Source organism: Poecilia latipinna, unplaced genomic scaffold, assembly GCF_001443285.1.
Source record: "Poecilia latipinna isolate Pla-1442-1.1 unplaced genomic scaffold, P_latipinna-1.0 Scaffold819, whole genome shotgun sequence".
Classification (NCBI taxonomy): domain Eukaryota; kingdom Metazoa; phylum Chordata; class Actinopteri; order Cyprinodontiformes; family Poeciliidae; genus Poecilia; species Poecilia latipinna.
In genome coordinates, this window is record NW_015113435.1 from 170,430 (window position 1) to 193,210 (window position 22,781).

The 22,781-nt window shown below is 40.1% G+C and overlaps 1 protein-coding gene across 7 annotated transcripts in view; it reads left to right on the forward strand.

The window, feature by feature from the left end:
- The window catches only part of foxp2 (forkhead box P2), a 123,133-nt gene that overhangs the window by 43,797 nt on the left and 56,555 nt on the right, over positions 1-22,781 (forward strand). For 3 of the 7 annotated variants that reach the window (XM_015047307.1, XM_015047311.1, XM_015047309.1), the window contains one exon: positions 8,996-9,182. The exons of 2 other annotated variants lie outside the window; for them this stretch is intronic. In XM_015047307.1, coding sequence (XP_014902793.1) covers positions 9,006-9,182 — 177 coding nt within the window. In that variant the 5' untranslated portion in view covers positions 8,996-9,005. Of the gene's footprint in view, positions 1-46; positions 253-8,995; positions 9,183-22,781 lie in introns of those variants that run through there. 2 more of the 7 variants (XM_015047308.1, XM_015047310.1) reach the window with 2 other exon arrangements.

Genomic DNA, 22,781 nt, shown 5'->3' on the forward strand with positions numbered 1-22,781 from the left:
GGGGGGGGGCACGCGGGGGGGGGGAGGTGGTGGGGGTGGTGGTGTTGGTGGTGGTGGTGGGGGGGAGGCGGCTTGTTTATGATGCTATCCCCCATAAACACGGCTGAAGTGATGACACAGATAGTGTTGCCTCTTCACACGGTGACACCAGTCGAGTTGCGGGCGTCGCTGCGAGACACCCCTCGCCGCCGGTGGCAGAGGCGAGCTCTCTGTTGTCCGGTCAAGATCTCTGGCACTCCTCAACTTCTTCAGGTAAAAAAAAAAAAAAAAAAGAAAGAAAAAAAAATGCCATGAACACTCCACTCTGTCCATCCCTTCATCAATCCATCCATCTATCCGTCCGGTCACCCACCCATCAATCTTCTGTCATCCGTAGTCGACTCCAGGCTCTTGACTGTGTTTAATGACTGTGTTTTATTGCCGGGCTGCCTTCCCCCCACTTTGGTCGTCCCACTGTGGAGCTGTTCAGCCTCAGTCTGCGGGCTCTGTTAATCTGCTGCTTAATTAGTGCTGATGAATTGCTGTAGTGTGTGTGTGTGCGCGTGCGCGAGTGCATGCACCAAGGTGGATGTGTGATTGTGTAAATGTGACTTTTTTTTTCTCTCTCTCTCTGCACTCGTGTTGAATCAGATGTTGCTACGATAATCACTGATCAATAAACTAAAATAATAATAATAATACAAAAAAAGACAGATGCATTACTTGCATTTTTTAAATTGATAGAAATAACAATTGTGTTTTGAAAGTGCTGAAAATTTGACTTGTTTGTGGGGTGTGGGGGAGAATATCCAAACTCTTCAGAGCAGATGTATAGTTTGAAAAGGCGAGAGGTCACGAGACTCATCATTGTCGAAGCGCTAATTATCTTTATCAAAGGCGAGCGGGATCATTTGTTTACTTAAATATTGATGAGCGTGAGCGAGGCTCAGTATTGGGCTATTGTGGGCATATTATTAACATTTCATAGGGCTTTGTGCAGGAATGCGAAAGGGACTCTTCTTCATAATTTAATACCCTAATGCATAATGAGCTATGTGATTAGCTCACACGGAGAATTGGCCAAACTCCATTCTGAAGGCAGATAATTTACATTGTTCTCCAGAGTCTGGCGTATAATAGGTTCTTTAGCACAATAAAATTAAATGCTACACATTTTATATTTTAGCTTGCAAATCCCCCTGGCAATATTCATGAAATCTTCTCTTTTTTTGTTGTTTTTCTTCCCCCTTTGAAACAAAACAACAGAATTTTTTTTGAATTTGTTTAACTGAAACACATGTTTACCTCCGTGTTTTATTTAGAACGCTCACCGGCCAATTAACGCTGTTCATTAGCCGAGCCGCGTTATTTGTTTTGAAAGTTTAACCAATCACTTTGTTATGCTAATTGTGATGTAATTTAATTTGAGTTCCCCTCCGTAATGATGATGCCGCTATTATCCACATAAATGATGCAGTTAAGCAGCACGGCCTCATTTGCATGTGCTTGAAGGGAGGGAGGCTCGAAAAGGAGCCGTATCACTCCGCTTTAATTTTCCACCTCTGTTCACTCCTGCCCTATGGGTCTTCCTGTCCTGTCGCTCGACTATTGATGATCAGCACTCTTATCAATTCTTTTTATTTTTTATTTTTTGATTGCAAAGCGGGCTTTTATTTGTCAGTGAAAGGATTTCCAGAGCCACGTTTTAGAGGAATAAAAAAATAATTTAAACATTGCTTGATTAGAAAATGCGAATGACTTTAATTCAGTGAACTGCGAAACGTTGACCTCACACACCTGTTCACTGACGCAATGCCTTACTTTGTTTTTACTTTCTTTATTTTAGCTTAACATTTGCATTTGAAGGTGTTTGATGAAGCATGATCATCTTTATTTATCAATCTTTTTTTTTTCTTTTTAAAAATATATGCATATTTTTGTTATTTGGTTATAAATTACGATAAGCAAGTGTGAGTCTTCTTTTTGCAATAAAAAAAAAAAAGAATCTTTTAACCTTTCATGTGAAACGTACGACTTATCCGAGGTTAAAGACTCCTCATTATCTGTTAGCAATTTCCAAAAGAAAGATTATTCAATTTTTTTTTTTCCTTCTAAATGCCTGCCCTCCCCCCCCACCCCCCGTCCTGCTTTTTATGCTTCTAATTGGTTACATAAATCTTGTCGGGTATGAATGAGGAATGTTGAGGTGTTGTCAGGTGCAATCTTCGCCCTTATTTACCAATTCATTAAGATCTATCGATGCAGGACTGCTGAGAGGGAATGACAACATAAATCAGAGCCTGAGACATAATGGCCCTAATCAACCAGAAATAACTGGAAACGTCACAATGAGCTATGTCTCTGTAGCTGGAGCCGTCCGCTGGATCTGCCCCGCTGTGGGGAAAAAAAAAAAAAAAAAAAGGGGGGACCGGAGAGTCAAACCGATCCAGCTGTCATTACCTCCTCTGATTTTTCTCTGCTCTCTTCCCAGAAGGGAATTTGTCCATTCGCGTCTTTTTGTTATCCAGGTCTTGTTCCGCGTCAAAGCAGCTCAGTTCTGATCACTCGCAGAATAAAAAAAAAAAAAAAGAGAGAAAACATCTTTTCTCAGCGCAATACTTCCCACACGTGAGGTCTATAAATACAGTTAGGTCGGAAGTGCCGCGCATTCACAAGTGCAACCTCCTCTACTCCTGATAAAGATGATTGGATGAGACAATGAGGCCTCTCCTCTTTATAGGTCAATTAGCCCTGATTAGGTGGGCCGAGTTAATTAACAGAATTGGCAAATATGCAAATGAGAGCAGACGGATCGGCCTTCGTCACAGTCTTGCTCAGCCATCTCCTGCCTCAGCAGAACGTGGTGTCTGACGGGGGGTGTGGGGGGAACATGTAAATGATATGGGACGAGCCTAAATGCGAGAAAGAAACTATTCTCTCTCCTCCTCCTTTTCTTTTTCTGTTAGGGGTGTTATCTGCAGCATGCCCGTTTCTGCTGCACAAGAAGTCATGTAACATTTATTTATTTTTTATTTTTACCTAATATTTTTGCACCGATCAGATTTTCCTGGCTGCTGCCAATTTTTCCTTTTTCCTTGAGGTCTGACCAGCCAATTCTGATTTTGACAGATTTTTAATTTTTTATATTTTTTACTTAGTCTGTAAGACATTAAAGACAAGAAAAAGCTCTCCTGGTTATTTCATTAAGCTATTGCTTTAGAATACAACAAAATGAAGGAATCCCAGGATTATTCCCAATTATGCATCAATGCACATGAGTCTTTTATTAAACTCAAGAGTTTTATATCAGAGTACATGCTGTGGGTTGGCACATCCATGCATGGAAAACTGTCTGATTCTTAATTGTGAGGCATTCAGTGATTTGAAAAGAAATTCAGATTTTTCAGTCACTAACCAGTCACATTCAAGTTGTGTGTTTTCAGACTGAAAATGATGAGAGTTTGCATTTTGGATGGATTTAATAAAAAAAAAAAAAAGAAAAGAAAAGAAAAAAAAAGATTTTATCAGGCGATGTCCAATCAGATCCAATCAAGCGAATAATTGGTCAATATTGATTGAAAAATTCCTTTTTGTGTATTCTTGCTTTTCCTCAAATATGCTTTCTGTGACGTAACCGTATCTATTGAATATACATCTTCCTTAAAACAGTATCATGCATATGATCCATGAACACTTCTTGCATTTGATCACAAAAGGAACATTGTGCAGCTCCTACAATTGAACACGCAGTTTATACTCTTTCCTCCGGTTGTCTTTGTCACTTTTCTCCCCTCTCTCTCTGTTCTCCTCGGAACGCCGACACCGGCACATCCCCGCACATTCATTCAGGGACACTTCCACACTCCGGCAAATAGTCCGCCTTTTATCTTATTCCGTCTCATCTCCTTATTGTAAATAGAGGAGAATTAAGTTCTGAACATTCTCCACTGAATGTCTCCTATCACAGAACTACGATTTATTGTCGGGGCTCAAATGAAGAATTGAAATATGACTGTGGATTTTTCTCAATGCAGGGCTCATTGGACAGGAGATAACCACATTTGATTCTGTTGCTTTGAATAATGTTAATCCGGCGTTTAAAAAAAAAAAAAAAAAAAAAAGCAAAGTCCATTATTCACATTCATCGCTTTTCATTTGGCCCCCTCTTCAGATTTTGTAAATATGATTTCTTCAGCCCTTTTCTTTCTTCCCCCCTCCCCAATCCCCACCCTCCAAAGTAATCTTTATTCACCGGTGAAGCACTTTTGAAATTCCTCTATCTGTGAGCAGAAACCATTACCGTACACAGGTTTATAAGAAGTAGTCATTAATGCTCCTTTATGTGGTCCTTTAGCGCCAAAAAGGAAGCTTTTAATTCTAAGGTGTAGCAGCCTGACTTTGCCTTGCTTAATCCGAGGGTTTTTTTTTTTTTTTTAACTAGAACTCCTAGTTTTTCCATTCTTACTCTTCGCTCTAAGCGTAAAATAATTAGATTTTAGATCTCGTGACAGCTTGTTGCAAAAATCAACGAATAAACGACACAGTCAAAATCAAGTTTTGTTGAATGTGTCGCCTTTTTTAGTTTCAAGCTGTTCCAAATTCAATTTTTTTTTGCTTTTCTCAACTCTTTTTGTCAGCACAACGCGTGGCATTTTGATTTATTAAGCAATCTCAAGTATTAAATATGTGAGCTCTTGCCCTTGCACAGCTACTTCTTTATATTGCACGCACAGTAACTTATGGCAATGATGAATTAATTTCACTCAACCACAGAATCAGTGATTATTTCAAATGGTAACCATATCTCGCCTTGATCAGAGAGCTGTGGGGAGTCATCAGAGTGTGAAATGTAATTTCTATTATTATTTTTCCTTTTCTTGTTATTTTGATCTCTCAAACCCCAGCAAGAGATCCCGGCAGCCACCTGAAATGTGAGCTGATAACGAACGCACGTCTGGGATCGCAGGTTTACCGGTCACTTTTTGTTCTTTTTTTTCTTTCTGTTTCTCCTCTTTTTCTTCCTGTCCTGCCTCTGTGATGAAAATATATTTTTTTTTCTGCAACTCACGCATATAGAATGAGCAAACGGAGAGTGTCGTCACACCAAAAGAGCGGGTGTCTCGGAGATGAAACCGGTGTCAGGGCAGCAGTGTGTTAACACTGCATCACGGTAAATTCCTCAGTGTTCTCGGAGCAGACAGCTGCGCTCGCCCCTCTAGATGGATGGTCAGTGTCACGGTGTGTGTTTACGGCACATGATAGAGCAGGAGACAGGTCAGGTAATGAGGCTACATTAAGGGCTTTTAGAGCTCGCAAACAAAGATGGAGCTCCGCTTCTTCTACCCTTTAATGATAGGTGTGTGTGCATGTGTGTGTGTGTGTGTGTGTGTGTGTGTGTGTGTGGGAGTAAAGGCTCAATTTTCACTAAACCTTTGTTGTGTCACCTCTTAAAGGAAAACGATAGAATTTCTCCCAAATTCTGAGCCAAACGCCTTGCCCGCGACGTCTTCTTTGTCGGATTGCTATGGAGCAGATTAGTTTTCAAGATCCAAGAGGAAATATTTGTTGAAGCTAATTTGAGGCTTCACAGTGGACCTCATCAGGACACATCAAAGGCATCAGTGGTTTTTAACAGCAGCAAATTTAGAGAGGAGATCGAGATTTGCACCGATAATGATTTTCATCGCCACTATTGATTTCTTTTGTTGTTTTGGCATCTACTGCAGCTTTTTTGGAAATTAAGGAATTACTATATTACTTATTTTTTTTTATGCATCCAAGCATATATCCCTTTATCTAAGAACTGCATTATATCCTAAAAAAGCATTTATCTCACTTCTTTAGCACACGCAGCTGTAGAATCTGACCGCAGGTTGCACTCAAGTATGTTTTGTAGGATATTGGGCCTTAAAAATCTGTTTTAAATTGTTTCAATGATATACGTGTTACTGCCATGTCTGAGTGGGCGTGGGTAAAATACATCTACAATTAAAAACGGTAAAAAAAAAAAAAATAATTACAAGATTATCTTGATTTACACAAAGCATTTTTCCAGAATATTTGACTATTTTTTTTATATTATTATTTAAAAGCACTATTAAAAGTGAAAATCTAAAGAGAAGCCTTTAATCATGAGACATTCAGTGAAGAATAAAAATAAGACTTTTTTTGTCACAATTTAAGCTCCTTATCATCACCAGTCGGGCTCAATCAATCACCCATTTCCGATCAATTGATTGGTCCATCTCTAGTGACGCCATCCAGCTACCTCAGTCTCAGCCGTCCCTTATATTCTCCCCTCCATAAGAGGGGGGTGTATTCCCAGGTAATATCAGCCCTGGAAATCCCTAGTAAGGCCATGTTGGCAGCTTCAGCCCACACACTCCGTCACGTTTCCTTCACCTGGGGGAGGTTCTGTGGCTCTTTCCAACCCAGTTGGTTCAGTGCAGTCTGAGCTGGGGTCAGGGCCCGTAACCCCCTCAGACACAAACGCAGCTCCACGCCTCACGCAGTCACACCCTCAGGTGCCGGGGATCGTCACTATCTGCCTCTCGTGAGCATTGTGTGACAGTCCCATCACCCCCACAGTCACATCCGCGGCTCGGTTAGCTTGCTCGCTCGCTCGCTCATCGCCGCAGCCCGGCTGTGTTCCTAATTGACATTCTAATTGGCAGATTTGAATGCCGCCTTTTGATGGCTAATTAATTTATCTCACCGCTGTCATTAAGGTTAAAGCACCATCTGATCTCTGCGAATACGTTTTGCATATATCTGCATTATCAGAACGCCGCAGCTAGCCGCAGACGTTTTATTTTGGAGCGAGGAGATAAGATTGTGGAATCTTACACAAAATGTGAATTGTTCTTTTGCTGGGCATTAACTTTTCATATTGGAATAAGTGCATAATAATAATAATAAAAAATCCCAGCAGTGATTTTTTCTTTCTTTCTGGGTTTGCATGCATTCAGATGTTATTAAAAATCCTTATTTCCTCGTCTCATATATCTTCTAAGTTTTTCCGAACATTCCTCGTCGGTCTAGGAAAGAAAGAAAGCACAAAAAAGCGGAGAGATCCGAGCTCCATTAGAATGTTCATAAAATGGTAGTAAAGGCAATCAGACAGTCTTTCTCTGAATATTTTAAACATTGGGCATGTAAAATTTATGCCTAATTTGAATACTTATTAGCTGGCTGATCTCGGCTGCAGCCTTGAGTTTCTTATGCTGAGATTCATCACCGGATTGGATGTCACATTGTGCCAATCCAACACCCCCCTCCACCCTCTCTACCCTGCCACCACCTCCCTTATTTTCCTTCCCACTGTCTCTCTCTCCGTCATCCGCCTATCCCCCCCTTTCTCGCCTCCCCTCACCCTCTCCTTCCTTTTTCTCCTGTCTTTTCTGTCTCTGTCTTTTCTCACCGCGTCTTTCTCCATCAGCAGTAAGCGGCTCGGTGTTAAACAGGGGCCCTGTTTGTTCACAAGCACGCCTTGTCCTGGCCTCTTCCCTTATTTACTTGTGTCCCGGGCAGCTGTCGCCCTGCTCTGTGTAATAGCTCAGCCCCTGTTTGTTCTCCCTCCGTAGATCCTGTTTATCCTGGCTGTGGACATCCTTTAAGGCCTGTCCTGTATCTGCCCCTTGTCAAACACACACACACACACAAGCACACACACATGCAAACACACGAGAGGACGTGTCCGCACTTCTATTAAAATGGTATTTACAGGCCAGAGAATGCACACGGTTGGAAAGCATACACTCAGCTTTTTCTCGTTTCTTTTCTATTTAATAAAAAATTTCCACATTTTTATAAATAGTAGTTTAAAAATTAAAAAAGGTGCTCCGAACGAAGAGATAGTAAAATTGTGTGTTATACTATGTTAAGTGTCTGAGACTTTTCATTTATTGTAAAAATGTCGACTGGTAGTGGAGCTCCTTTCTCTTACGGCAAGTGCACTTAGCATTAAATGTTGGGAATGATTATAAAACATTTATTACTAAAAAGACAGGAGGTTCTATGCATAATTTATGCTGTTTTAGCACAGTTATTAGTGAGATTACGTACTCATTTTGTGGTTTCAGTTTTCCGTACAAATTTAACTTTGAGGGCTTTTTTTTTGTTTTGTTCCTTCTTTTATTTACAGTGATTTTAAAGTTACAGCTGCAGCAGTTTATTATTTATTTAGCTAAATGTCATTCTGAGCAGTGCTGGATTTTAAAATAAATGTCACAGAATAAACAGCTGTGTAAGGTTTGATTAAAGAAAAAAGAAAGGGGGAAAAATGGGCCAATAAATGAAATATGAGCATCCTTTCTCTATGGAAGCCTGCAAGGCAGATTTTATTTAGCGAGAGCAGGGATGACAAACCCATTACAGTGTTCATCACCAGGGCTGCACCATGTGATTTGGTTCCTCCTCTTCCAACTGCCCCCACTCCCAAATTTTAATTTAGCATGATTAGCTTTGCATCATTAGGCTACTTCTTTCAAATTGATCAAAAAGTGTGTTGTAGATGCTGCTTTTTCCTTCTCTCTCTCTCTCTCTCTCTCTTGCTCTCTCTCTCTCTCTCTTTCTCTTTCTCTCTCTTTTATAGATAAAACAGATACTAAGAATTGAGCATATTTTCATAATGAAACTACGTTTTCTAAGTTAAGTTCAGCAGCGATAAAATAAGATGCTTGAATTTTTAGAAATTTTACTGAACATAAACATTTTACATATTTAGAAGCCCTTTCAATTTCTAGAAAAGACCAGGACATGGATGTCTTTGTATTGCTTCATTTACACAATGAATGCATAATTGCTCCTCCTGCAGCACCCCCATACCCCTCCCTCTTCTTTAAATGCTTTAATTTGCAAAGGGGGACCGAGGGCTTGATAATGGACGCGTGCAAAGAAAAGAAAAGAGGAGGAAAAAAAATCGGACAGGGGGGGGAAAAAAGGAAGACAAAAAAAAAGAAAGGGGGGGGAATTGTAACGAGAAGAGCCCTAACCGGTGCCTCTTAATCACTTCTAGGTTTTAAATCATGATGATGCAGGAGTCGGCCACAGAGACAATAAGCAACAGTTCAATGAGTCAAAATGGAATGAGCACCCTAAGCAGCAGCCAATTAGAGGCTGGCAGTAGAGATGGGAGATCAAGCGCTGGTGACACAAGCAGCGAAGTAAGCACAGTCGAGCTGCTGCATCTGCAACAACAGCAGGTAAGTTGTGTTTCTCCCCCGTCTCCTCTCCCGTCTCTCACTCCCACTCTGCTGTGCTCTCCCCCCCTTTCTCAGCTCTGCTTTGCTCTCTCTGCTCAGGCGGCACCGGTCGTTCTGCATATAGGCAGGAAACAAAATGACTTATTATATTGTTTTGTGTGTTTTCTTAGACTATGGAAGGCGGCGGTGTTTATATAACAAGCTGTTTGCGCAGTTGGTAAACTTTCTCTCGTCAGTTTGTTGACGTGTTTTGCTTGTAGATGGCGGAAAGGAATTCTTGTGACTTCTCCAAAGGACTTTATTGTGTTTGCAGTGGAGCTAATGCACATATAGAAGTTGTTTCAGGCCACGTAGCTGAAGGTCTGGAAAGAGTGTGTGCGTGCGTGCGTGTGTGTGTGTGCGCACAGTAGAACGAGAGAGAGAGGGGGAGAGAGAGTGAAAGAATGTGTGCTTGGGTTTTGTACAGTCCAGTTTGGGCAGTGGGGAAGTGTACAATGGGTGTGTATGTCATGGCTGCACTGTATCCACCAGAGGGCCTCCTAACTCGCCACATAAACATGATAAACCCTGTTATGGGACACTTGAAAATCACATTTGCATGCACACTTTTCTGCTACTAGAAGTCATTCGCAATACAACTGACATTTATTTTTGTGACAAATATTTCAAAGTCCGCTTTGGGATTTGTCTTCTCCAAGCTTTGTCCCATCGTACCCGTCTCAGTCTGAGCAAGTTGCGGGGTGAATGAGCCGCAGGGGGTGTGTGTGTGTGTTAGAGGTGGTGGTTGGGGGGCAGGAGTTGTGAAAGTCAGTCGCCAGCAGAGTAAAGGAGTCAAGTGTCTCTCGTGTCTTTTCACGGTGAATGATGGCTTTGACAGTTTGCCAAAAGAGCAATGGGAGATTAGGTCAGAGGGCCATGCTTCGGGTTGGATCGGGTGAGGGGGATAGGAGCGATGCCGCAGGTTTGTAATGATGCGTGCTGTCCTTTTGGCCTGATGAGAGTTTTCATGCAAGCATATTTATGTGCATGCGTGTGTGTGTGTGTGTGTGTGTGTGTGTTTTGAAGGCAGCTGAACCCCCGTGGTCAGATCAGTCAGGAGAGTACAATAGATGCCGATGCGTATGGGTTTGTGTGTGTACATTTGGTATAGCACAATCCTCTTGATCCCTACTGTGGTTATCCATCCACAGCAGAATGCCAGAAATCGTTCTGGTTGTTGGATCATTGCCTCAGTCCTTACTACTTTTACCACACACATCAATGGAAACTCGCAATGCATGCTGCTTCTCAGAACATTCGCATAATAGTTTCTTAGAAAAAAGTTTTATCTTTGACTTTTGTTGGTGTTTGGTCTTATAAATTCTGCAGCGATTGCTTCAATTTCAAAATAGAGAAGGAAAAACGATACCTGGTTGTCTTTGAGGTCCGACTTGAACCAATCAGATCTTTTTTCAAGTGCTGGAAGACATAAGTGTAAAAAGAAAAAAAAAGACAGGCGATTCTGATTTTGGTGTATCCTTAAAAATAGATTTCTAGTGACAATATTTATCAATTTTTGAGCTTACAATGTCTGTTTAAATTGCTTTACTAATGCTGGACATGCATGTGTAATGTTAAAATATTTGTAGGCATTTTTTTGTAACCTTTGAAGTTATAAATGACCAAGTCTGACTGGAAATATAGAAAACATCACACTGAAATTAAATCGTCCTCCTGGAAACAGAAGTGCACTGATCAACATTTTCCTAGCCAAGACCGATTTCTGGTCTTAAGATGAAGATAATACATTTTATGCATTATAATCTTGAAAATATGTCATTTTAAAATCTGAATCTGAAAACTAGACATTGGCAATAGCCAGAAAAAGTGTGACTTTTTTTTTTTTTTTTTTTGCATCAAATCACATTTTTCTAAACTTTGTTTAATTTATTCTAAACTCAATCCCAAATATAGGAACTAATTAATGGTTTATTATTGTGTTTGAATTCCAAATAAGTGGGAGATTACAGCTGTGATGCATGAAATGACCAAGAAAATTATCAGTCTTTTCTGGATTTGACCTTCTGATCACGGATCAGTGATGATCAGGAGCAAACCGGACGATTTCCATCCATGGCCGATGGATTAGTGCGTCTCTGAACGGAAAATGAAAGCAGTGAAATAAAAATAAAAAGGTGGTGCGAGCTTAAAGTGTCCAGTTAAAACTTCGAGATGGACGTCTTGCTTTTGGGTGGGCGGGGTTCGCGGGTGAATGACAGTGCGTGGCTTGTAAAGGGGCCAGCCTGAGTCTTCTCTCAACCCTGAGACAGACACATTGAAATGAGCAGTCCAGCTAACAGGTCTCTGGAGGCTTTTTTAAAACAGGGGCCCTGCGCTGCTAACTTAAAGCACACTTCCTTCGCCGAGTTACACTCTGCAACACTTCGAAGAGAGGCCATATTTTAACAAAGGATAAAAAAAAAGAAACCTTTTTTTTACTTATAAATTATGCTTCCCCTGTCTTAGAAGTGGTGTTTTGCAGTTGTTTTTATGAGAAGAATGTATTTCACACAGATTGCAGGATGGGTTATCTATAAGCAATGCTCCTTTTGTATTTATAATGTAAACATATATATTTGTACATTAAAAAACAGAACCCTATTCACCTTTGCTGTAAGTCCATTTACACATAAGGCTGTTGGGTTTAATTTTCCGCCCATATTTGGAATGACATTGAGTGGTCCAGTGGGTATAGGAGCTTCAGTCTCTCATCACACTGCTGGGGGATGATTAATAATAAGCACTGATGAATTCTCTACTGTCCCTATGGGTTCTGCCATTACCTAGCAGCCCCAAAATACCACCTGCAGCTATAATTAGAAAAGTGGCATCTTAAGGTCTCGTCACCTTAGATTCGGCCAAAGGCTTTTAGAGCACGGAAGATCCACACACAAACTTTGTTTTTACTCAAAACACAAATTAAACTCTCCTGTGCCAAGCACAGGAGATACGTTTTTATTCCATCTAGCATAATGTATATCTTCCTTCCTATTTTAATGCAGATCAACGCCCAGCAGCCTGTTATCCTCCCATCTCGCTAATAACCATCGTCACAATTAAATTTCCGGCCCCTAATTTCTGTCAGGGTTTCATCATCACATCCCCAAGGTTGTCCAAATAGACCTAATTTGATTTGAGATCACAGATTAGATACCTACTGTATCTGATTGCAATTTGCCAGCTGCAGATATGTATCAGAGCCAATGATGAATGTTACACAGCTGTAATTACTATGCAAAACACTCACTGTAAAATCTCTGTTGTAAAAAAAAAAAAAAAAATCTGCTGAGCTCATCTTTACCAATCAATTTGTCATTGGCTGTGTAATCAGTATTGCGATTTAATGCGTAATGCTGGTATGTGTGTACATGCAAGAAATGCATTGATCTTTGAATCCATACCTTAATGTACCATAATGAGCCAGTTAGTTGATTACAGTGGTCTGTAGACTTAATCCTGCCAGGGTTATCAGTGGGATTGATGAGCCAGTGCTCAGGACTACTGCCCCTTCTAAATTGGCTCACTTCCATAGGATGTATATTGATATTTGGAGCATGAGGAAGTCCCGGCTAATCCATTACTGTCATGTTAGTTATTTTAGCCAGACTGCTAGAGCTAAATCGCTGCAAAACAAGCAAGGAATGGTATGAGATTCTTTAGTAAAAATGCCATAATTTCACATTCTGTTACACAATAAAGTTAAAATAATGGCGCACAGCATGGTAACTGTTGTTCTCTGTGTTGTTAAAATAATATGCCATGTTGATTACTGCAGCGATCATAATATCATCTATGCCATATATTTGCTATTTGTAGTTCTAGGCTGGAGTAAACATTCACTGAATATAGTTGTACATTTTTAAGCCAACAAGTTGATAAAAAAAATACAGCAAATATTACACAGAAATGCATAGCTCTGTTCTGCTCTCATAAACGAACAACAAAGAACAAAAATTCAACAGTCGTATTTTCCAAATATGAAGTCTTTGGCAGACAAGTTCAAGTCGAAAGATTTACTGAAATTAACATTATCCCATCTGCCTAAAACAGATGGGTCTAATTTAACATGTGAACATCTAACATTCAATTAACCACTTATAAAAACTATTGGCTGTTGTAAATTATTTAGAAAACAGAGGAGATATGATATTTATCCCACTAAAACATTAGTTTTAATAAATTTGCACCAATTATTGTAATTTTTAAAAAAATAGAAGTGTCTGAAATTGCCTTTACTTTGAAGAACTTGAAGTGTGTTTGCAATTATGCTAAAAGTGAGCGGTAAAGATAATAAGTCTGTTTCATTCTGAAATGAACAGAGTTGAGGTTGAGAGACACAAATGGGACACTTATTATGGCGCTCCAAAAAACATCAACACATTTTTAATATCCCCATGCAGTCAAAGGTTGGTGAACACTCCAGATTATCAAATTAATCATGAATTTGACAGGAAAAAAACAAACAAAAAAAAAAAAACGCGCGTTTGTGTCTGAGCTGCAATTTTGCCTCATTGTAAAATCTCTGCCAAATTTAACACAAAATCAAAACAGACAAATCTGGACGGTGCAGGCAACTCTATTAAAAACCACGTGCTGTCGAAATATTCCAGCTATATTTAGATTGTTGCATTATCATGACGACCAGTCATTTGAATGTGCTCTAATAATTTTGAGAACACAAATTTAATAATTTACTTATGATGCAAACTTACTTGCCTACTTTCTACTCTCATCAAATTAGATACATATTTACTGTTGAAGTCCAAGTTAATACTTTATTTTTGCAACTTAAGTTCTGTTCTGCTCTCTGTAGCAGGCATGAGTTGTATCTCAATAACTCAATAAGTTGATATTAGCTAGTTAATTAGTTGGGTAGCCAGTTTGTTGAGCAGTTGGCTGTTTGTGACTTTATAGAACTAATGCACAATGCTTCTTTAGTTTGCCTTGTGCTAACTGTTTCTTTTTAAATTTTGAATAAAGTATAAAAGATTTTCTGTAGCTAGCTAACCAGCAACATTTGGGGGAAAGGCAGGCTACATAACAGCTCACTCCTTAAAGCCAGAAAAATAACTCCTGCACTTTTTTATGACGGCTTAATAAAAGAGCTTCAAATCATATAAAGCAGTAGGATGGGAAGAATAAGAGTTTTTGAAACTTTCTAAACTCTTGGTGTACCTTGATGCTTTAAACCAGCCCATGCTTACTGTACAGACATTCCTTTGCCACTAAAGAGTAGCACTAATTTTTAGGGTTGCAGTAATTTCTATATTAAACTCAACGTTGACTCGAAGGACTTACATTTTTGACATACTATGTTTTCTTTGCTTGTTTTTCCCAACAAATATTTATTTACTTTTGCACAAAGAACCCCACCTCTCCCCCCACCTGCATATTGTGATCATGTCAGAGGAAAAAACATGTTGAAATTTGGTAAACTGGTTGAGTATTCACTTTAGGGTTCTCCTGAGGCACATGATGCAGCAATATGCAAACGATCTAACCCCATTTAAATGACTGCAGCATTTTGACATAAATTACAATAAATGCACCAAGGTGCCATCTCACTTCTAGGCTTTACCCCTGTCGCTTACACGAGAGCCAGGCAGTGGTCCAACTTGAGAGTGACAGCAATTAACCTGCCTTCCTCGCAGTTTAGCTGCAGGAAAAAAGGGGGGGGTGGATGAGAAATCTGACAGCTAGTGATGGGTAGTATTTAGGGTTTAGGGGCAAATGAAATTCTCCCCAAAATGAAAGTCATTAGGGAGAAAGTTACCCCACAGACAAAGGACAAAATGACAGTGTGTGTGTTTGTGTGTGTGTCATACCTTTGACACACACATCTGAACTCATCTCCTACGTACAGGAACTCAAGTTTGTTGTTGGAGATGGGTAAATCCTGGATCCCTGACACTCAGTTTTCACCGACCATCACTTTCCACAAACAACCCTCGAGCATCTTCTGCCGCCTGCCCTTCACCTGCCTCCCCTGTCTGCCTCTTTGCACCATATTTGAGAAGGCACACACGCCCTTTCGCGCACACACCTCTCAGATGCAAATCTGGGCTTTGCCCTTGAGCATAATTTAAAGGCCTAATCACCCAGACTGTCCCTTTGGATGGAGCAGCAGAGGGAGGGGTGGGAGGATGGTGTCTCTCATTTGCACCCTTACACAAAGAAGCTCATTAGGTTTATCTTTCAGGCCTGAGATTGCCCCCACTCAACTGTGTAAATAAGACACCGGTCCTGGACTGATGCATCAATCACCTCTCAGGACAGGAGAAAGACCTCAACTGAAATATGAACGATTTCATAAAGGAGGCCTTTGTTAGCCATCATTGTCCGTGCCAAGATAAGGTTTTGCAGTATAGGCAGGAGAAGGCGCAAGGAAAAGCAGGGGCACTGTATGTCTTTGTAAAATTATTTCCCCCTTTCACTGAAAAGACAGCTCTTCTCTGGAAGTCCATGTGTCTGACTTATTTACAATGAAAGCCGTCCTTCTTTTTTATTTCAAACCTGGCTATCAGCAGACAGTCCCAACAGAATAGTACATACAGGCCTGTGACATATAGGGCTGTAGTTCCTCCCTTCGCGATGACACTAAAGATATAGGATGTGAATGACAGCGTAGCTACTGTTTGCTCACCCTTCCCCAGACAAAACACAGCATTATTCTATTATCTATCTAGTCACCACCTCTTTCCCCTGCTCTCAATCTGTCCCCCCCCCTTTTTTTTTTTTTTTTTTAGTTTTTTTTTTGGCCTCCTTCTTATTCTTCAGCTCCTCGAAACCTGGGCTGTCCATCTCCGTTTAAGACACATTACATGCGGCCTCCTGGAATTTACAGTGGCGCTCTCCCACTAACTCCATTTCGAGCAGTCGTTCCCTTGAGAGCGCGGCGAAATGTCAAGCTGCAAGGCTTGAAAGAGAGACGAGGAGGAGAGGGACAGTGAAGAAGAGACGGAGGAAAGTGTGGGGATGGAAGTGAAATCTGATGGAAGTGAATGCTTATGGACATTTTATCCTCAAGGAAGTGGCAAGGAGCAGTAAAAGGCTCGAAAGACGGGAAGAAAATACTTTTTCTCTTAGTTTTTTTTTTCACATTTTGCCAAGTTGCAAACCACAAACTTTATTATTTTTAATGGAAAAGAAAAGAATGCACGCTTGTCAAATTGTATTTGTGTTTGGAGTATGTCTACTAGATTTGCACATCCAAATACTCATATATTTCTTTTTTTTTCCTATCAAATATGTCACGCTCAGACACATTGGATGGAGAGTGTATTTGGAAGTCAGCTTTCCAGTCTGGCCACAGATTCTCACTTGGATTTGTGTTCAGGGTTGCTGCTATTCATGATGCCACTTGTGATGCTCCACGACAAAACCAGGAACAAACCGCCACAGAAGAAATAGACAGGAAAGATAACCAGTAACATCTAATTTTATTTCTTGTATGTAGCTCTAATCATGTTTTATATCAACCTTGATGAGCATCTTGGCCCTCACTGAAGAAAACTGTCCGCACAGCATATCGCAGACAAAACCACGTTTGCATCGTCTTGTGGCAAAGTGCAGACAGGACTCTCTGTGGCTTTTCTTCAAGACTTTATTTCTTTGTAGAGTGATGGGGTGCATAAGTAAGAGTTTTCCCATTAATACTTTCTACAGCCTGAACTGTGCTTCTCTACATCTGACGTGTCTAATACATTCTTTGGTCTTTGTATGTTTTTTTTTTTGTTTTTTTTACAAATGTCCTCCAGCAAACCTTTGAGCACCTCAAAGAATGGCTCCCAGTCTCAAGTATTTTTGCATCTGCCCATCTTTCCAAATACTAACAAACTTCCCTATCCCTGCTGGAGAAAAGTGTTTCCACGACATTTAAAGGTTTGGGGTAATGTTCAGGAAGAGTCTACGTATTCATTCAATAAGTTTTGTGGGCAGTTGGTTTAAGTTTGGACGAATTACAGTAAAACGGCTTTGTCTTGATTTTCTTCCTTAAAATTCCCAAAATGCATCTTAAAATTTCAGGTTGAAATGAAATAAAACAGTTCAAGGGGTGTAAACAGTTGTTATATAATTATAATTATTTCTTGCTGCATTCAGTTGAATTCTGATGACATGGTTAAGGTTTGATTTAGGGGTGACTTTTGCTACATCCCTCCCACAGCCCCCTGCCTCCATTTCTTCTGTGTAGTGCACCGGTCAAGTGATAAACGTCCTGGCCGGGGGTTAACCACCTCCGTTGTAAATAAGAGGCAGTCACCGAGTTGCACACACTGAGGCCAATAATCTCGCTGTTTTTCAGCTAACCTGGTGCAGCCCCGGGATCAATGGCCACTTCACAACTCATTTCCTTTCACGCCTCCCTAACTGCCCTGGTCCAGCTCGGGGAAATGAATGGCACTGGATCTATACGTCCTCTCACAATGAGCGCCAACACATAACACAGGAACGCATACGCACTCGCAGACGTGCGCATTCTCTCTTCGGGAGCTGGAGCTATTGCCTTCACCTCGATAATTTATTTGCAGACTGACTTGGCGTTGAGTGGTGCATCATTTTCAGCAGCTTCACAGCCCAAAAACAGGCTTTCTGTCATTGTTTGTTGCCACTCCCCTGTCATCAGCTTAAACAGTCATTAATACAGGAGGGTGGAGTGTTACTGTCACACACAAGCTGGAAGCACACATGTAAATGCCTCTGTTTTGGTCTAATATGGAGTTAACAGCAGGATGAAAAAAAAAAATGTTTTCCAATTCATGGAAGGTAACGCACTGCTGCATGCTCTCTCTATAAATGTTTCTCTTCCCTCCCCCTCCGACAAGGCAAGTGGCTTACAGTCATTTGATAGGCCACGACACTGCTATCCATTTAACAGAGCTTAAAAATCCTACATATGCATATGCCAGGGTGTCTTAAGCTGACAACCAAAAGACAGGATTTGCTAGAAGGCAGCTTTGGAGTGTTGTGAATTTAACAAGCATGTCTCGTATTACAGTCCCTCTCCGCTTTGGTCATGAATAGTAACAAATCAGACTCTGAAACGCATGCCCGACGGTTTGTTGTGTGTATACCCGCTTTGCCTTCTCTAACTAATATTAAAATGACTGCAAATCTGGTTAAGAAGATGACTACCAAGAGGAGAGCGCTATCTTTAGTGTCACTGGCGCTTCTCCCCGTAATGCGCTTGGAATCTCCGCTAACAGATTCCAGGTGTCTTTGCTGTGTTGTTTCATTTGTTGGCAGCCGGTGCCGCTCCGATTGCCTTCATCACTGACCCATTTTCCAACGTGTAAATGGCTTCTCTCCCGAGTTGTTTGTAGTCGGACGGGCGCCACCCGTCCGTAAGAAGAAAACACTTTTTCAGGCATCGCCTCTACACACTGTATACATATGTAAGAGAGCCTTCTGCTTTTCGCAGCTTTTCATACAAATGCGGTAAATAAGTCCGGGCCTCGGGGAGGAGGGAATTGAAAGCCCGCAAACTGAAAACTGACTGACATGTCACTTAGAGCTGGCTTTGGTACTCCTCACTGCAGGCTTTGGAGATCAAGCCGCCAGGTCTTGGTGCATCATTTGAGGTCTTCTCCTTACTGTGCCATTTGCAGCAACATAATAGGTATTACTTGCTTTCTAAAGTAAGCCAATACACTGAATTGCGAGGACCTGTATAAGGTCTGGAGAACCCAACAATTGATTGCTTTCAAGTGAACATTTGTTTTGGGAGACGGGAGAGAGTAAGTTGTACTAGAGTACCGAGGTTAATGATGGAAGTGACACTTGGCATCCATTGCAGCAGAGATAGACAGGCCCGCCCCCCCTCATGCTTGTATTCACGCTCAAACCGCCTGCCATTCCTCATCAAGACTTAACCGCTGCTTATTTACCCACACGGGAGACTTAACTCGCTGGAATTGATCAGTGATAGCGCTGGAAAGCTGCTCGTTCCACCCTGATGTATTAGAAGAAAAAAGAAAGAAGAAGAAAAGGCGGTCATGAGCATATGCAGAACATGCTTTTGTCGGCAAGGCGCGGCACTTCAAGCTTGAGCGGACACTAAGCTGATATTGGTTTCACGCTTGAGTCTGTGTAGTGCAACAATCTTCCAGTAGAAGCCCGGAGATTTGATTGTTTCTGCATATGCATTTATAAGAAGTTTACATGATAAATATACATTAGGCTGGTGGCTTGGCCATGCGTATTATTGTTTCTGAGATACTGTTCTGCAGGCGTTTCTTTTCACCTGTTTGGACTTCATCATGCCATTCGGCATGAGCCTGATAATCCTCATTTGCACAAAACTTCAAATGGATTCGGGAGAGTTTTTACTTTGTTAGTCTTTGCCTGAATTTCTGTCTTTGCAAGTAAAAAAAGAAAAAAAAAGAAAAGAAAAACATTTGTAAAGAAGATAGAATTATACAAAATGGCAAATTCTGACATTATTTTTTAAAATTGCAACCTATCGTATGTTTTAGTGTCAGAAATTTGGCCATCTTTATGTGTAAAATAAGACATGTGTCTCTTAGTTTAGTCCATGCTTCATTTGGTAATGCTTGTATCAAAGCTTTAACGTATGTGTCATTTATCTTTCATGCAGATTTCAACCTTAGCTTTTATGTTTTCCTTTTTTGGAACCACGGTAATTGTTTTGGTTCTTGCATGGAGCGCTATGAAGGGAATGATCATGCTTTTGGCACATTTATCAAAGCCTTAAAGAAAAAGGAAAAAAAAAAAAGAAAAATGGAAAGGGAGGCCCTTTTCTCACATAGCCGGACTAAGTGTGCGACAGAGTGATAAATTTTCTTGTTAGGAGAAATTACATCCACTAACTTGAGCTACTTCAGCATGAAATTGAAAAAGAAGCATTTCTTGTGAATTTCCATCCTTGATTCAATGAAAGATGTAGATTAGCCCCTTTCTTAAAAAAAAGAATGAAATGAAAGAAGTGATTCTGCTCATGCCTGCTTGTTCTTAGAAGCATGATATAGGATGCTGCTGGAAAAGTCTTTGTTTGTGGAAGTGAGGCGTACTCAGGCTTGTTGCAGATTAAGACGTTTCTAACATCTCTTTGTTTTTTTTTTGTGTGTGTGGCTGCATGTCTCTGTGGTTAATTCATATTTAAGCCGTATGATATGGACATATTTCTATCATAGGAATCAGAGATAATTTCTCAAAAAAAAAAGAAAAAAAAAGTTAAACGTGGCTCACAACCCAGAACATCATCGCACCCGGGAGTGGCTTATGGGGTAAAAAAAAAAAATAAAAAAATAAAAAAAAGAAAACATTTCTGGTGCTTACTTTGTCCAGTCATATAGGTCACATCCACAAAATTCAAATTTAAATCTATCTTGTTATTCTTAGTTCAGCAGTGTCCTCTGAGGCAGAACAGCCGGATTCATTGAAGCTGCTCATGTACGCTGATTTCTGAGTAATCTTATTTATCGAAGTAAATGACATTGATGAACATGTTCAGCAACTTTGTGGTGGCATTTTTGTGGTATGAGGGAAGGTAGTAAAATATTGACACAGGATAGCTGAAACTTTTTAGATTTGTATTTGTAAAAACATTGACAACGAGAAGTCCCTTTAAAATCCATTGCTAATGCATACATTAGCAATGGATTATTCGAACACAATTGCAAAAGCTTGCCTCATAAATCCCAGTCCAGCCATTGGTGAATGGCGTGGCGAAGGAGGATGAGGACAACAACTGATTGACAGAGGTTGACTGTCAGTGAGGAAGGTAGATAACTATATCTTCTCTTGCTCACTTAAAGGTCAAACATGCATCACTGTAATTGGAAAATTCACAAGTCAAGCATCGCAGCACAACACCGGACGGACCGAAGAGGAGGAGTGAAATAAAGGCGTTACAGAAGCAACGCAATCTAGAGAAGAGACGGGGAGGGAATGGGGTGCTTTTCCTGTCCAGCATCAGATGCTGCGGCTTTTACCGAGGTTATCTTTGAGGGTAGCGAGGCATTCACTGTGGGATGTGTTAAACAACAGGGAGCTACTGTCAGGGCAAGAGACAAAGTAATCACATGGACTTGTTTAAAGCACTGTTAAACTGTTTAAAGTCCAGACCTGACAGAAAATAAAGCTGCGGTGAGTTATTTCTTTCCGATCCGAATTAGATAAAGAAGAACTATGACTATATAACTTAGCTTAAGTTCACCTACAGCTTAGGTCAAAGCGCTCTCTCTCTCTTTCTCTCTCTCTCTCTCTCTCTCTCGCTCTCTCTCTCTCTCTGTCTCTCATCGACCACATGAAGAGGGTAACACTTAGACTCAACACTTAACCTGAGCTCTGCAGGACGAGACAGACAGATACTGGTACTATCGAACTGCAGCAGCAGAACCCGCCCCCACCCAGGAAGAGGTCATGCAAAGAAGCGCTCAATCGCCACGCAGGCTGAGCTTGTGTCAGTGCAAGCTGACATTTTTTCAGGGGCCTTTACTTGTGTTAGGTGAAAAAAAGAAGCAAAAACAGCTTTAAAAAAACAAAACAAAACAAAAAAAAAAAACGGCTGCTTGCTGTCTCATGCCACAGTCAGCTTTTCAGTTGCCCCTGGCCTTTTTCTTTGGAGTCAATGAAAGATGTCTTCATCCTTTATACTATATATATATATATATATATATATATATATATATATATATATATATATATATATATATATATATATATATATATATATATATATATATATATACAGTTTTGCTCCTGTAAAAGCAATTCAGGCATTATGCACAGGAGAGTATGAAATTTTCATGTTACAACCTTGAAAATTCATTCAAAAATAAAATGCATTTCGTTTTGAAAATGGGAAGCAGCAATTATTATTAATTCTAAATTAACCCAACATACTGTGATGATACAAGTGTTTACAAGTTATTAAAAGTATTTAAATATTAATTATTTGTTATTTGACACAGAGACGAGAACAAAAATATAGAATAATTTAGTAGTAGGTTTCACAAAACGTGCTTCATTTGAATATTTGTCATTTTTGCTGCTCTGATCAAGTATTGAGTGTTGTACAATAACTTCTTAAGTCTAATAAAATTGAGATTGGCTGGTTAATTTCACAGCCTGCCTGTTTTGTTAAGTTTGCATTCTCTGTTTTCCATACAGTCTCAATTTACAGAAACATTTAAAACCTCACTATGACTGATGCCTGATGTTCCCTCTGTTTGTTCAAAATGACTGTTCTTGTTTTGATTATTTAGTTCCCCTTCAGGATTAAGAAATTTAATTTAATGCAAGGGACGTATTCAATGAAAGTTCAATAGTCTTTATTTAAATAGAATAAAATCAATGAATAATTTGGGCACTACTTATGAGCAGTTAGGCTCTTTTTGTAAATAGTTTTTTTTATATTGCTGTCCCATCTTTAATATGTTATGTCATTCACAACAGACCTCCTCTTTCATCCACACTAATAATCTCTTTTCCATTTTTCTGTTTTTTGCCCCCCTTTTTATAAATTAATGCATTATGAAAAAATTGTTGCTGCTTCTGAAAATAAAGACCCTTTTGTGAAGCATAACACTCATGTCTAAG